The sequence below is a fragment of the Chelonus insularis genome, unplaced genomic scaffold (genome assembly GCF_013357705.1).
Source record: "Chelonus insularis isolate UGA/USDA-ARS -01 unplaced genomic scaffold, ASM1335770v1 contig_402_pilon, whole genome shotgun sequence".
Lineage (NCBI taxonomy): Eukaryota > Metazoa > Arthropoda > Insecta > Hymenoptera > Braconidae > Chelonus > Chelonus insularis.
Genome location: NW_023276559.1, coordinates 75534 through 92705, shown reverse-complemented (window position 1 = coordinate 92705; position 17172 = coordinate 75534). Strand labels below are relative to the sequence as shown.

Here is a 17172-nt window from a genome sequence, read left to right as displayed (position 1 = left end):
GCTAAAACTTCTCAGTGGTTTAAAAAATTCGTTTGGTAGTCTTGGTTTCTGTACTGAAATTTTTCAGATGCTTTCTCTTGTAGCTCTTTTGCAAGCTTTTCATGTTTAAATAACAACCATTTTTAACGTAAATATTTTTACATTTAGTATACTTGAACACCGAAAAATGAAATATTCCAGACACGTAAAAAATATGTAACTCTTTTATAAAGCTATTATAAACTTTTGAAACAATAAATATTTCACTTTTAAATAATATTTTTCTCCAAAACAATTATCGGTCAGTGGACAAAAAATTCCTTCGAGACAAGCATGCATGTTAATAGAAAAATTAATTAAACGTTATCGTGGGATTTTAAAACACAATAAAATCAATAGATTTAAAAATCGCTAAAGAAGTTTAAATAAAAGCCAATAAAAAAAAATAAAAAAAGACGGTACGGGAAAACTTTTACATTGATCCGATAAAATTGCATGAGGAAACTCAGTCGGAACGTGATTTTTTTCTCGACTAACAGGAACTCAAGCTCAAAAAAGTGTAAAAAAATGTAAAAAACGGAAGGGAAAGTACAGAGAGAAAATAAAAACAAATAAAATGAGTGAAATAGATGAAAGAAAAAAGGAGTGAGACGGACAGACAAGTAGAGTATAGTGAGAAAGGGGGTAGTATAGAGATTACATCGGGAATTCCATGCAGCACGAACAGGAAAACATTCGTTTGTTCACGGCGCCCGGAATAACACGGAGACCCTAAATCACTGGTTGGGACCTGCATAATGTACGTACGCGTGGCATCAACCGGTAGTATGTCTCCCTCCTTTTCGCCCGTCCCTTCCTCTTTATTTTACCCATTTAAGTCAAAACTCCAGATTAATTGCATTTATAATCCCTAATCACCAGCTAAACGTTCATTAAAATGCAATTGATAACTTCCAATCCATATGGAGTAGATATTATCGGTTTATTATGTATCAAGCTTCAACTCTAGATGTTAAAAATAATCATTTGCGGGTATTATATCAATCTGGAAACAAATTTAGCTTTGGTCGTAACAGATTTCAAATTTATCCATAAGAGTATTTTATTTCATCAATTATTATAACACTTTGAAGCCTTATGTGACATTTCTGTAATAAACATATAAATAATCCCACAACAACAATAGTGACAATAATTAAGGAATAATTGATTATTATTAATACACTGAGAAAAAAATTTACTTCATACAAAAAATATTTCATTCGATCATTAAAATATTTCTTCGAAATTATGAATATGTTGTATTCCTAATGACTTGACGATATTTTATTTATTTCTATTCGTTTATTGTCACGTAAATAGGTACACGATATTACAGAATATTTGTTGTATGAGCGATTTAGAAGATCTGAGTAGTTCAGATGATAGATTCTAAGTAAGTCTCTGGATATTGAAGGAAGGAGCTTTATTTAAAAGGCTGACCCGAAGATCCAGGAGAGGGGTTGAAATCTAGCTTGTAGGGTTAAAGGAAGTGTTTTTATGTAAGGGAAAGTTGGAGAAATCGGGATGAGTCCAAGGTTCATATTTTAGAAATCAGGGATGATATAAAAAAGGGTTTTCGGTGAAGGACTTGGAATGCATATAAAAACTAGGTTTTCCCTGTAGAGAAATCTTAACTTTCTAAAACTATAAAACTAATGTTTCTTTAAAATTATAAGTATATAGGTAAGGTATATAACAAATATTTGATTGAAATCATTTTATTTACTCAAATGAATAAAATGTTATTTGTTTTCATTCTTGTCGTAACCTTGAAACAAATGACAATATGTGTTTTTGATAACACTACTATTAGTCTGAATAAAATATTATCTTGAGAATACACCAAGTTTCTTTTATTGATTGAATAAAAAATTCTTTCATTTAACGAAATTTTTTTCTCAGTGTACACACTGCTAATCTCAAATTTGGAAGTGTTTTCATTTAAAACACTTAAAGTGTTTTAAAATGACGGGATCTATTTGATTAACATTTTACTCACTTTTTACACACTTAGAAACGTATTTAAAGTGACTACAACGTTAATCAAATGGGTGATATTAATTTGAAACACTCTAAGTTTTTATAGCAATAAATAAAAATATAAACATTTATTAAGTACATATTAAAAATTATTCTCTGCATTGAATTAATCACTTCAAAATTGCAATGTTGTTCGAAGTATAAAATTAATTTTACATCTTTTTCATTAAATATCTTAAAAAAAAAGCATTAAAGATCGAGACATAATGTGAGTAATTTTCAGAGCTGTGTTACAAGTTCTGCCACCAGGGGTCGTATGCCAATTTGACCGATCCCAGTAATGATGAATTAAATGGAATTTGAATTATTGAAGCGTATAATGTTGAGATTACTTGGTCTATGTACAAACTGTACTGGTCAATTTTTAATATTAACATATGGCAAAAAAGAAGATGCAAATAATTGAATTTTATTAAACAAAAGTTTAGATATGTAAAGAAATGTGTTCTCGAATAGAGTTCCACTCGAATAAACTCCATTGTACTCAACGTTTGGGATATTAAAATTACTCAGAAGACTTCATACTTTTGCAACTCTGTCGCCTTCATATTAAATTTTACCGGATCTTGCAGGCGTCTTTTTTTAAGATTTTTTTCTCTTTTTCATCCGTTCTTATCCCCTTATATATCCAGCGAACTCTGACGTTTAGCTTCAATCAACTTGGTGCAACCCCCATCTCCCACTCCTTGTCTGGTTCTAGAATATTCGTAATCTACTTGGAAGGTTGATGCCACTCAAACTTTAAATCAATATTTATTATTTCATTTAGTTTCTCAGCTGGGAGAATTACGTAAACATCTAAAGAGTATAATTTTGTAAGCATAATGAAAGGTTAGAGTGGAAGGGTGAGAAAAGGGATCAAGTGATTCGTGAAGTCATTAAAGTATACACTGCCTTCTACGTGCACTAGTTACAAAATGTCTCAAGTAGTTTTGTTACTTGCTCCTGCTGCAAAAGCGAATAAAACTTTTCTTTAAGGGGTTAACTTAATCACTCTCTATACGACGACCTTCCAAAAGGATACCCCGTTTCTGTTTCTTATATTAGCTCATTATAATAAAGTCAAGTTGTATAGCTTAAGACAACGAAAATAAGGATAATTGCGTAAATGTTTTCACGAGAATGACTCATTATGTCATTTTCTATTTGTACCATCTTGATAATAAGTAAATAACATTCAAGTACAATGTAAATTCATCGTCTCTATATTTTTATTTAATCCTCCACAACTAGCGGTAGTTTTTTGAACTAATTTCCTCGCGTGGCGAACGCTGCGCCCTCTTGTTATATCACGTGCGACGTTGCCATGTCAATGGGTGGCAGATTATCATTTTGAAAACATAAAAACTATTCTTAATTAACAATTAAGAACTTTTTACCTTTTATTATCAACAATAAAATTTCTAAGTCACTGCAATTCAATGCATAGTAAAACAGTTATTATATTGCAGATGGAAAAATGACTTGGCAACACTGTAATTGATCTCCGATCGCTAGAGTACTCGAATTTTAGTGATTTTTTGAAAGTTAATAAAATCACTAGAAATTTTTTCAGATGTTTTTATTAATTATCCAATCAAACAGACCTGAAGATGTAAAAAAGGTAGCGCCACGCTCATTACGCTAGTGATTAAAGATTAAGGGAATTATGCATGAAATTTTTAAGGATTTTTTTAATACTAAGGAGACTAATATAAATTGAATAATCTCAAGATTCAAAATGTAGTGTTGGAGTAAAATTTAAAAAAATAGTGGTAATTTATTTAGAGACATATGAAAAATGGCCAAAAATTTTCAGAAAGCATGAAGAGGACGAGGTAGAAGGGTTGTAAAACGGTACAGTGAGGAGTGCAGTGAATCATTCTATGAGTATAAATTAACGCCCCGTCACAACGCCGGTTAATTAATTAAGCTAAATTGTCCTAAGCGTGAGTAACTGCCGGCGCCGAGCAAACTGACTCGCGCGATCCTTTTACTCCTCGCGAGAATTGCAGAAAAGCTTTTCTATCATCTATTCTACTATATTCTTCTTCCACGATTGGCAAATTTATATTTTTAGCTGAATTTATTTATTCAATTATATTTCCTAACAATCTTGACATGGTTCGTCAATTTAGAAAATTGTTAATTGAATAAAAAAAACATTGTTGTTACCGAAAAAAATTAATTAGTCAAAACTATGTTAATAATTTCTATGAAATAACCTGCAATATATTATAATTAAAAATTTCGACTAACAACTGAAAGTTTCGTTTGTTTTATTAATATTAAAATAAACTTTTCATCGCCTAAAGCGTAAAGCAAAAGACTAATAATAATACAGGTGATGATTTAATTCAGAATCCAGCACACCTGATACGTGTCGCTGTAGGCATACCGAATAATTTAAATATCAAAATTTTAATATACGAATAAATACATGATGCTATTGAATTATTTATAAGAATATCAATTTTCTTTAATTGCTAACAATCATAATAGTTGAAATCATTTTTTTAATTCAAGTTTAAGAATTTTTAGATGATTTTTATTGAGAGAGTACATAAATTGTGTATTTATTAATAAAATACTGACAAAGAAAGGAAAATATAGTTATGTGAAATGCAACTAAAATTTAGAATTAACTAATAATTTCGTTCTAATTAAGAAATACGATCTCTAATTCCAATAGAGAAATGTTTATGGATGCGTTTCGGTTGTAGATGACATGAAAATAAATCGAAAAAATTTTTGCTTTATTGCCGGAGGCTATTCAAAGGATTGCACAGGTGTTAGTTGAATTTTGTATTCACCAGAGTTGATAAATCCCTAGAGGCAACTGATATAAATTACAAAAATTTAAATAGACATCTTTGTTTTATCTCCTTCGGAAATTAATATTGAATTTTATTTAAATTTTGTTTGGTTCCCTTTTTTTTGACGAGGATGCAAAAATTAAATATTGAAAAAAAAAATTAAATATTTAAAATTTGCACTACAAAATATCCATTCAATTTTCAATGAATGAATAATTTTACAGGAATAAATAATAAATTGTAATATTTTGCTTTAGAGACTTGAAAAACAATATTACATTTTTAACTACCCAGTTATTAAAATGGATCCGATTTTGTGAATTTCGACTTATCTACATGTTTCAAAGTCCCTGTATGTGCGTTCAGGATTATTTTTCGTCCTGATTATCTCGAGAACAAAAATGACATTGACGTGGAACTGATTGCATTTAATCTATAATCACGTAACTTAAAACTGATTAGGTTTTCAGCAAAATTAGCCGAGCCATTTTTTTGCAGAATTGAAAAACCAAAAAAAAAAAGCAAATTTGCTGAAATTAGCAATTTATAAATTATATTATTCATCAATACAGAATCCAAACATCTTTTTTTTAGTAATATTATTATTATTATTGCATGTTAGGAACATTTGTATAAAAAAAATATGATAAGAATGTCTTATAAAAAAAGATAGTTTTGAAAAACAAAAACAACAATAATTGATCCAATTCCAAACTTGTTTCAGTATTGAGAGAATAACATTAGTGACATTATGACAGTTACAAAATATTGTTAATAACAAATGATTATTGTTAATAATTATTCGATATTGTTCATTACGGTATCTAAATACCCTCTCCCCCCTGCTCCACCTAGTCTACACAGTTTCGTATTGACACGTTTTTTCGGAAAAAGGAATTTTTCTTGCGACCAGGATTCGAACCTGGATCTCCCAAGTTTGCACGTTAGGTGCTTTATCACTTAAGCTATCGCAATACTTTAATTACTATTCTCCTAGATGTACCCATACTCATGGTAGTCCGACAAAAACTCCGCTGTCCCTCTTACGGTTTTAAATTTAAATAAATTTAATAAATCGCTAAATTAACAAATAGGTTATATTTTAGATATTTACGATTACAGAAAAATAGTAATTATAATAATGAAAAAAATGATTAATCTTGTAAAATATATGTGTGTCCATCTATAGATGGATTGACACATGACAGAATTTTTTGTTAGCAATGCGTAACTGGTTTGTTTATTTATGTTTGTGACTGAGACTAGATCTGATTGGACGTCATATTTGAAATTCTGTATTTGAATCTGTCAATTTACTAAACTTTCTTCTTTTAATAACGGTTGTCTTCATCTAATATTTTACAATATAAAATTTTTTTCCCCTCCGAAGTTGGTCATTCGTAGTCGAACCACTTTTTAAAATTTAATTTTCTTGTCAATTAATAAAAAAAAAATTCCATTCATCTTTTATTGAAGCTCAAAATTTGAAACATAAAAAAAACCTAGTTCTATGAAACAAAATCAATCTCGTTTACAATTAAATTATTAATTTAGTATGAAAATAAATTCACCTGTCCATTATTCGACTGTCCAGAGAAGGAAATATAAAAAAAAGTTTTCAATTATTCATGTATTGAAATTTATTTCGATAAAATACGACGTAAGAGCTTTAAAATTTGGAATATCTTCGGATGAATTAATTACTGCAGTACGAAAATTTGTCGATAGAAGGATTAAAGGATTAGACTAGACGAGGGAGTAGTAGAAAGAGCATGTTAATGACAATACACGTGTCCTGAGTATCCCCAAAGCGAAATTAAATTCATATACTCGGGCTTCACTACTCCTTCTCTCCCGTTCTTCACCCTATTCTCGTCTATTTTCATCGAACACATATACTACCACTATTCCCCAACATGTATTTGTCTCTCCGTCACATACCTTGACATGTGGACATCAGGCTAACACAAGTACAGAATTGAGTGCACGAAAACGGAATTCCGCACGTAATTGCCGACTTTACAGGTACATTTATTTTCTTTTCGTGATTCGTACATTTCTTTCGTGTTAGAAACATCTCTCTTGTTTATTGTTTTTGTTGTTCTTAATCGGAACAGCTTCATTTAAAAGCTAGAAATAGATAAAAACTGACGGACACATCATAAATTATAAATAAAATTTTATTCCAATAAAAAATATCGGAATATTGTATTCTTCTGTTTTACATTTAATCGTTTGAATAAATCTTACATGTCAGTCTAATTTATCGACTACCAATGTATTTCAATCTGTGTCAAGATTTATTGGAATTCCTTTTATTTAATGCAGGCCTTGTTAAGACTTTAAAATACAAGTTTAGGCTTTAACGAGGATTTAATACTACCAGGAGTTATTGGAATTAGAAAAACAATATTATTTATTCATTGTGGTTGACAATGAGATAAATTTAATCGAATTTGATTATATCTCAATTAATATGTGACTTGAATGAACAAGATTTAATTCCATGGCTCATGACAATTAATTTAATTCAGTTGGATGCAACATTTTATCATGATTATGTGAGTTCAACTCGATCTAATCAAATGCACTTTAATGTTGCCATATTAAGCTCTAATCAGATTTATTTAATTTATATTATCTCTTAATTTTTATTTTTATTGTTATAAACAATACACAAATATTTAATTACATTCATTTATTTATAATAATCAATTTTTTTGATATTTATTTCTTTCAAATGTCTCATTTCACATTTTTTTAGTTATAAACAAAAATATCAAAAAAAAACCTGACATACGTACGTACAATTTAGGTACGGAAAATTGTACGTACGTACAGACATCTATTTTTAACTTTTTCTAGATGCTTTTAAATGTCTTAAAAATGTAAAAAATGACGAATTTCAAAAATTGACTCCATTATAAAGACTTTCTAATGGAGAATTTAAAGAAAAAAAAGTAGATTAAAAATATTCCAATTTTCTCCTTCTTAGAATAATGGGACATTAAATTATACGTAGATTGAATCAGACTGTAAATATAGCAAATGTGTTCATGCATCCAAGCATACCTTCTGTGAAGATGAAAATAAAATTACTAACCAGATATCGAAGTCTTTGCAAAGAAAATGAAAAGAAAAATGATGGACATTTGGGCCTTTTGTTGGCATCCTTCCAATTCTCGTCTTCCACTCGGTAGACCACCGATTCTTAGCCACCTCATCGTCCCGCATAGTTTTCGTTCCGGACACGTAAACGTCGAGCGTTACACCCGGATTAGAAGCCTCGTGATTTTAATAAACACTTCCTTCCTGGTTGGACTTCCAAATTTACTCCGATGAATAATATGTCACTTTGCAGCTCTACACACACACATACATATGACATATCACATATTCACGTAATAAAAGTGACACCTTAATTGATTCCACCAATAACAATTTTATAATCACCACTGACGAATACACTATTTTTGACGTTTATTTATATGAATAAAAATGTTTTTTTTTCCTCTATACTTTGATCTTTTTTTAATACATTTTTTCATCAAAGTGATCTTCACTTGTTTGTTGACATTCCTGCACACACATAAATAATATTTGAGTATTTTTCATTCAAATTCATTGAAGTGAATAAATTTGTTGCAAAATTAAATTTTTTTTTTTGGGTTTCATAAAAATTTAATTTTCCAATAGAATTTTATTTAAAAAAAAAAAAAAATATTTTTTATCTCAATAAAAAAATTCTTGGAAAATATTATAACCCACATGCCATAAATCCTCATATATTTAATGACAGCCCAATTAACTCTTATGGCTTGGATTAATAAAATTTTATTATTTTTCGGCAATAAATTGAGAAATGAGAGACCACTCAGTGATCCTTGATGGATAAATCGATTGGATAATGAACTAATCATCAGAGACTTTGACTTATTTGATTAGAATTCCAAGGAGATGTGTAAGATGATAATTTATTAATATTTTCTAATGATAATTTATGTGGAAATTAAATAAATAAACCATTATTTTCTATATTATTTAAAAAAATTCTTGAAAATATGCTTCTTTTTCTCCGAATTAACCCCACGCCCAACTTGAGGCAGAATAAAAAATCTAGAAAAGGAAGAAGAAAATGAAAAATAAAACATTGAGTAGTTTAGGTAATCAATCACACAGAAACAAGTGATGATAATCCCATGGTGATAACGTAGAGCTTGCGCAAGCTATGATCGTCCATTTTTGACACGGTAGCAACTGAAAAATCACCTTCAGGTCCCGGTAGTCGCTGACAAATGAACTGGAAGAGAAATAAACGTGTGCATAGTCTCCTCTCTTTCTACCCTTCTTTCGCTTTGATATTTGCTCTCTTTACCATGACGATATAATAAATGTTCATCGTGTAGACGTTGGATAAAAAAAAAATACATATGAACATGCATTTTTTCGTGTACAAATTGAAAAATCTCGTTAATTGTGAAACTTAACTAATTAATTTATTTGCAACATAATCGGATAAATGGCGTAGAAAAATAGTCTTTAAAAAATTAATTAAACCTCATATAAATAGGAATAATTAAATATTAAATTAATAAGTAAAATTATATAAATTAAAATGTTAGAATGAGAGGGACAAATGTTATGAAGAAATGAAGTACAGTACCAGACATACATTGTTAATCTCAGTTCTCCAAAATGCATTATTTTGATGCAGATAAGTGTGTTAAATATGACGTCACCTATTTGACTAACATTGTAGTCACTTTTTACACACTTAGATCTGAGTTAAAAGTGATTACAATGTTAGTCAAATAGGTGACGTCATATTTAACACACTTATCCGCATTAAAATAATGCATTTTGAAGAACTGAGATTTACAGTGTAAATGTTGTGTGATTTTCTATAGGCGGGTATAGGTAAATCACATGTATAACCTTCAAAAAATTCAACAGCATTTATGTCCGGTACTTTATGATATTTTGTTATTACTCTGAGAAAAAAATTAAATGTGAACAAGTGATATTTTTTTTTTTTTTTAATTAAAATTTGGAAAAGAATATTATTTTAAACTCAATTATCTGAGTATTGGTTCATTCTAATGTTTTTATTGCAAATCAAGAGAAACTTAAATCTTCAAAACACTTAAAGTGTTTAATAACTAACCACCCAAGTGTTTACAATGTCAAACACCATAAACCAACTATAGCATTTTAGTAAATGGCATCACGGTAAATCTAAAGTGTGTTAAAATAACACACTTGAGTATGTTCAATGCTAAACTTCTATACACAAACTATAGAACTTTGCAGTCATTTTTTACACACTTCAAGGTGTCTTAAGATCTATAGTTTGTCTAAGGAGCAGCCATAATAAGTACATTAAACTTTAATCGTAGGAATGAGGAATTGAACTAAAGTTTATTTTTTATTCCTAAAGTGTAATGTTTAATTTTTTATTGTGGACCCTGCTTTACTGTAACACACTATGAAAAAACTGCTATAGTTCGTTTATGGCGTTAAACATAGTAAACACTTCTAATGTTTAGTATTTACACACTTGGATTTGGAGTGTGTGTAGGAAGTAACTGTTGCACTGTATCAAACAGGTTTTTGTAAGTTCAATAAAATAAATTGGCTTTGAAGTCACAATATAACCTCATCAATCAATGAAATAGATGTGAAAATTGTTTTAAAGTAAAAATATAAGCTTTTAATTAATCGAAATAACGAAAGTTGACACACACTTTTGAACAATTTTTTGTCATCCAACAATCTTGACTTTATCTTTGTGACAGAAGCTTAAATAAGCAAAAAAAAAAGCTTATTACAATGTGGTTGTGTGTGTATATATATAAATGCAGACAATTACCAAAGTTAATTAGTGTTTTTGAAGATGAAAGTGAGAACATTATGGAGAGAAGTGAAGCTTAAAAGAACAGAATCATTAAAGTCAGTTGATGTAAAGCTTTGAAAGGCATTAAGAGGTTAAATTATTACTTTTTTATCATGTTTATTTTCCTAATTTCGTGTCTTTGTATCGAAAATAAAATAACGTAAGTGAGAGAAAGCAAAATAACAATATAAAGGAGAAAAAAAACTATTTTCTAACTAATAAAAAGTTTATTTAGATTAAAATCTGCGGATGTATACCAGTTTGAAAGTGGATTTCAGTTGGTGTCGAAACCATGGCAAATTCAAATGAGATCCGAGGGTAAAGATTATAGTACGATTTTGCGGCGTGATTGTGTAAATTTTCAACGAGACGAGGCACTCATGCAACTGGCGAAATTTTCGTGTACGATAAAAGTACGTGGGTTGTAGGCATTGAGGTAAAATAGAATGTAGAATATAGTCGCACAGTTTGTTCAGAAGTGTCGTTTGTGAAACAAACCCTGGAAATGTGTTCTCCAGCGTTTCTATCTCGAAATTCTCGCGCGTGGCAAACAAACGAACTGGGTAATGTGTATACGCGTGCTCTACCCAAATGTGTTCATTATTTTAGTGGTAATTCTCGTGTAAAGTTTACTTTTAAAATTTTCACTAATATCATTCTGGTTTATTGTACATCGCCAAAATTATTTATTGCAATTTATTTAACTGATCAATTAATGATCAAGTATCCCAGGATTTGTTATTTTATTTGCAGTATCAAATTGTCATTAATCTTTTGGACTGGATTAGTTGGCTCCAGTAAAATGAATATATTTTGAAATAATAAAAATGGATTTGGACACATTTTGTATCCTGACAATAAACTTTCCAATCAATCCGTAATTTTGTCATCTTTTGGTTTTTTTTTTTTATCACGAATTACTATTGTTATAAACAATATACAATTGTTTAATGACATCCAATTATTTACAACAATATTTATCAATATTTATTGAATATAGTCGTAAGACAGATAACCCAATAAATTAAAACCATTTTTAATTGTTTATAACAAATTGAAATTTTTATAAATAATATATAATTACTTAGTCATGTCAAGTTATTGACAACCATATTGTATTGACCTCAGTTTTCAGCCATATTAATCATCCAATAAGTAGATCTATTTCAAATGTCTTATTTTAGTCTTTTTATTATAAAAAAAAAATGGCTACACTGAATTTGTTTAAACCCCTTCGAGTTCTTCTTTATTGTATTATCTTTCAAATGAAATTAGTCTCGAGTCGATATCCCTGGTGGTTCTCGAGATATCGAAAAAAAAACCCGACATACGTACGTACAATTTTCCGTACGTACATACATCTATTTTTAAATTTTTCTACATGTTATTACATGTCTCAAAACGTAAAAAATGATTAAATAATGAACTACAAACGAATCATATACGTACGTACAATTATACGTACGGAAAATTGTACGTACGTACATGAATTTATTATTAAATATTCTAAGGTCTGAGAATGTAAAGATATGACAAAATTATGGATTAAAAAAGCGACCCCATTACAATAACTTCCTAATAGGAAGTTAAAAAGCTTCAATTTGTAGTGAATTTCCTTCTTCAAAAGCTTCATATAAATATTCATATTATTATCTTTTTTTACTAATTGTATCGTGTCAATAGATTCTGTTAATAGCTCGAGTCACGTGTAATCAATAAATAAATAAATAAATAGAATGTCATTGAATAATGATAAAAGATAAAAAAATTTGTGTAGGCAGATGCATCGAAAGTGAATAGTGTTTTGAAAATAGACTTATCAGAAGTTAAAAAAAAATATGTAGAAAGCTTTAAAAATGAAATACACATAAAATGTGTGATAAATGTTTCACTTGAGGATGTCACGAAACCGTTAGATGCCATTTTGATCTTACCTCTCGATATACCACTAGATTAACATCAGTTCAATTTAACTTGGAATTTAATATCTATTGTAATTATTGCGCTTTGTTAATCAAAGAAAAATTTAATATCTAATGAATAATTTTATTTAATCAATTTATAAAAATTGTTTGTTTTATTAGTACGGTTGAATGAATTTAATAAACTGAATTACACAAAACAAATTTAATTAAATTTTATTCAATAGTTAAATTTTTAGTGATGAAGCATAATTATTTTTTAATAATAAATTTCTCGAATATTAAAAATTATTTGTGATTCTTTTTTTTATGTCCACTACTTGAAATGTACTATGGATAGAAAAATGCAAAAAAGTGTTGACGCAATGGATAGAAAACGAATTTTAGAAAAACAGAAAACTAACTCATGAGGTCCTGGAATATCATGTGAATATGACGTCCGACACATTTTTGACATGCGTTTCCGTACAACTATTATATGCGTCGATCACAAAGCAAAAGAGAGTGAAAGAGAAGGAGAAAATTCAATGCATTCCAACTATACCGAAGTAATTCGGGCATGCAAATTTCGTCGGTTGGTTTTATTTTTTTTTTTTCATCGTTTAGCAATGTAGTGTAAATGCATTTGCTCAAAGGATGATTGTTACATTTTCCCTTCGTTTTTCTCTCATCTATTTACTAGTTGTTCGTTGCAAGTTATATTACACTTGTATATTCATTTTCTCTTAAAGCTTTTTTCTTCAATTATTAAATTCAACTCATCCAAACTTTGCAAACATTTTATCTTTTAATTTTAAAATTACCATCTAACAAAAACCACGTCAATGAAATTTAAAGTTTCCTTTTAACCAATTAAAAGATCAATCGAAATTTTTGATTTATTTGTGAAAATTTTATTTTTCTTTTAATAAACTGTATGAAAACACATAAATCATTTTCGACATTTATTTTCAAAGTAAATGAATTTGATTTTTCAATGGATTAGAATGTGCTGAAAGTATGATCTGATGATAGCTATCATTCAATGCCTATCACCAGGCTTATCCCAAATAAATATTTTCATCTGATTGTCGACTTGATACAACATAATCTTTGTTATTCATAATAAATTTATTTCTCTCCAACGAATGTGATTGATAAACGAGATCCCTTAATCTTGGAATCAAATTCACCAAAGCTGGAAGATTATAAAATTAACCAAATGACATTTGTATCCAAAAATACTTTAAAATATAAAAAAAAAACCAATATTTACATCCAACAGAACAAAAAAAAACTTTAACACCACAAATGTAATCCCAATTAGAGAATAAAATTTTCACTTTGACTTTTCATGATAAAAACAAATTAAAAAAATTAATTATATAAAAAATCACATCAAGAGACTTTGAAAAGAACACGCGTGTAGGCACGAGCGTGCGTTTCGAACTGAATTCTGAAGCAGAACTAACGCGTGTGTTGAGAGAAAGAAGAGAGAGAGAGAGGGCAAGAAAGGAAGAGAAGCCTCTCCGACAATAAACTCTACTACGAAGAAGTGTGGGAGCATGTTCTCCATCTATACCACGGTGTATATATATTACACATAACACAGTGGATCGGTCGAGAAGAGTAAGTGAAAGAGGGAAATGAAACCTCGTATGCGTGTGTTACATACTTGAAATCCATGCAGGCGTCACATCTTATAGCCAACGTTGGTACAAGAAACGGGTGCACACATGCGGTGCTGAGATTTGTACCCACAGGAGTCATAATTTGTGTTCGTTCCACAATCTACAGCCAACTGAAATATTTGCTTTCTTTCTCACTCTCACTTGTTCAAAGTGGCGCCAAGGCAAACACGCACCTGACCCAAGCATTCACACATGCGTGACATGAACCCCTGTAGCTTCTCTTTGAATGGGAACTTAATGAAAAATTCCGTTGAGCAGAAAAGTTTTTGTCAAAGAAGAAAACCCCACCGGGGGAATCCTCAGAAGTTTGCCTGTTGATAGAAAAGAGAACGGTGTTATGTAGTTTTTTAAGATAATAACGGTATCGCTACAAGATTTTCAGTATTTTAAGTGTTTCGTCTTGAAATATTTAACGACATTATTTTCTACTTTTTTAAAATTGTCTCTTGGTGGGAATGCACTCAAGACACTAATATTTCTTCTTTTTTTTTTTTTACTCTCTTGATGAAACGACTTTCAACGGAAACAAGCATAAATCTTCAGCTGTTAAATATTAATAATCATCCTACAAATAAATGATGAAAAATTCATTATTTGACAGCTTTTAATGTTGATGCATATAATTTTTAAGTTAAGTACATGCTACTTATAAAAAATTCACTGTGAACAAGTAATATTATTTTTAATTAATGACATCAATATTTTGAGTAGTCATAATGAAAGATTTTTTGGAATTGACATGAAAATATTTTTAGATATTCAATTTTGATGATTACTTCAAATAATTCATTCAAAAAATACATTTTTTTTGTGCCTGATGATTTTAAATAGAATTATCTGAGTATTGGTCTATTCCAGAGTCTCATTGAATCAATTTTTTTTTAAGATCCACATTGTAAATCCCAGGTTTCCAAAATGCATTATTTTAATGCGGATAAGTGTGTTAAATATGACGTCACTTATTTGACTAACATTGTAGTCACTTTTTACACACTTAGATCTGAGTTAAAAGTGACTACAATGTTAGTCAAATAGGTGACGTCATATTTAACACACTTATCCGCATTAAAATAATGCATTTTGGAAAACTGGGATTTACAGTGCATGTTGTCTCAAAAAGTATCCAAGTCTAAATTTAAAGTTCACTTTCAACTTCAAAACCTTTAATTCCATCATCTATAATTTAATTCCATTTTGGGAATCATTATCAACCTCATTGAAGACTTTGATGTCTTAAATTGCTCTAAAAATCTCATTTTGGTCATCAATGTCATCATGAATTTTTACAACATTGTTTGCATGCCATTGATACATTTCTGAGGTTCAAAACAAGTTTCATAAGATCCATTTTTAACCTTAACTTCGTTAAAATGGACGAAACAACAAAATTGAAGTCAAAAATGGGCTTTGAAATAAAAAGTGCATTGAAATAAAACACTACAATCTGCAGTGCAGTATAAACTCTTTATAACACCTGTCAATATATCCAAAATTTGGTTGATTTTCCTTAAAATCCATACAACCATTCTCTATTACGAAGAAATACGTTCAAAACTTCTGATTGTTCAATGAAGATGATCCCACCATCGCCCAAGACCTGGATAAAATTCATAAAAAAATACAAAACAAATACTGGCATAGCAAAAACAATCAGACAAAGACGACAGACTATATTACGTAATTTAAAATAATTTAATGACCCATTGAAACAAATTTTAAAAAGTATTGTAATTAGTATTCGGTTGTTGTTTTCCTTTCTTCACTCCACATAACAAAAACTCTCTACAATAAATATCAAATTAATTATAGATATCTTAAGTGCATTTACATGCTATTAAAATCATAAATAAAGTATGATAATTTATCAGATAAATGTAAATATCTTAACAGCTGATTTCTAACAAATCGTTACTCAATCAATCTTTATAAAAAATAAGAGAAAGATATTTAATTTATTCCTCAAAGAAATTCAATAAAATATTTTTCTTCCATAACATGAGAAAATAAAATATGTGAACAGGGACATTTGTGGGTATGCAATACATTTTCCTCGAGAGTAAATTCACGAGAAAGTATACGCGACAAATCTCCTAGGTGCACCCCTTGTGTTCCGCTCACACGGTTGCAGAAACTACAAGAGTTGAACAAACTAGTACATCTATGAGTACACATGCATATGATAGCAAAAGGAGTGGAAAGAAAAGGGATAAGGGGAAAGAATGTGAGACGCTTGGACGAACCGTTTTTTGAGTCTCAATTCTTGGTGTGTGCTATTCTACACTGAGGTATAGAGACCTCACTTGTAAGATATTATGCAGATAAGATATTCATAGCTATCGGAACTTGTGATCGGGTACGCCTTTATTTTTTGAAATGAATAGAAATCGAGCCAAGAAGTATATCGACGATCAAAGGACAAATGCAAATTCTATTCCAGGACAACTCTCAATATTGATAAAAACGTTAAGAAATTGCAATGCTTCAATCATAGCAGAAGAAGATAGAATTGGAGAAGTATTCTGTTAAATAAATTTCTGTGCATGTTTTGATGTTTCCTTCTTCAATGATATGATGACGCAATTTTTATTTACTTCTTATCAATAGTATCTCCATCAAGCTTCCAAACTCTCTGCTCCAATTTTATTTTACTCCATAAGTGTGATGCCAAGCTGTTTTGAATTACCAATAAGTAATTGTGATGGTGTATTGATGCACATTAGGAGGTTTTATATTCTAGAACACTAGAAACCTATTGATTTTTACTTTATAAATCTTGATGGTAGGTCCAGTAGCTTGAATTTCTTCCTGAGCCTGTGTTTCATCACTCCTGT

General features: G+C 29.6%; 1 protein-coding gene across 1 annotated transcript in view; it reads right to left on the bottom strand.

Annotated features, from left to right (window-relative positions):
• Window positions 1-14097, bottom strand: part of LOC118068844 (zwei Ig domain protein zig-8-like) — a 60317-nt gene extending 46220 nt beyond the window's left edge. The window contains exons 1-2 of the mRNA XM_035086551.1: window positions 13927-14097; window positions 7960-8435 (exon numbers count right to left, since the gene is read on the bottom strand). Of these exons, the coding sequence (XP_034942442.1) occupies window positions 7960-8080 (121 nt within the window). The 5' untranslated portion in view covers window positions 8081-8435; window positions 13927-14097. The remainder of the gene's footprint in view (window positions 1-7959; window positions 8436-13926) is intronic.
• Between the last annotated feature and the right edge of the window lie 3075 nt (window positions 14098-17172).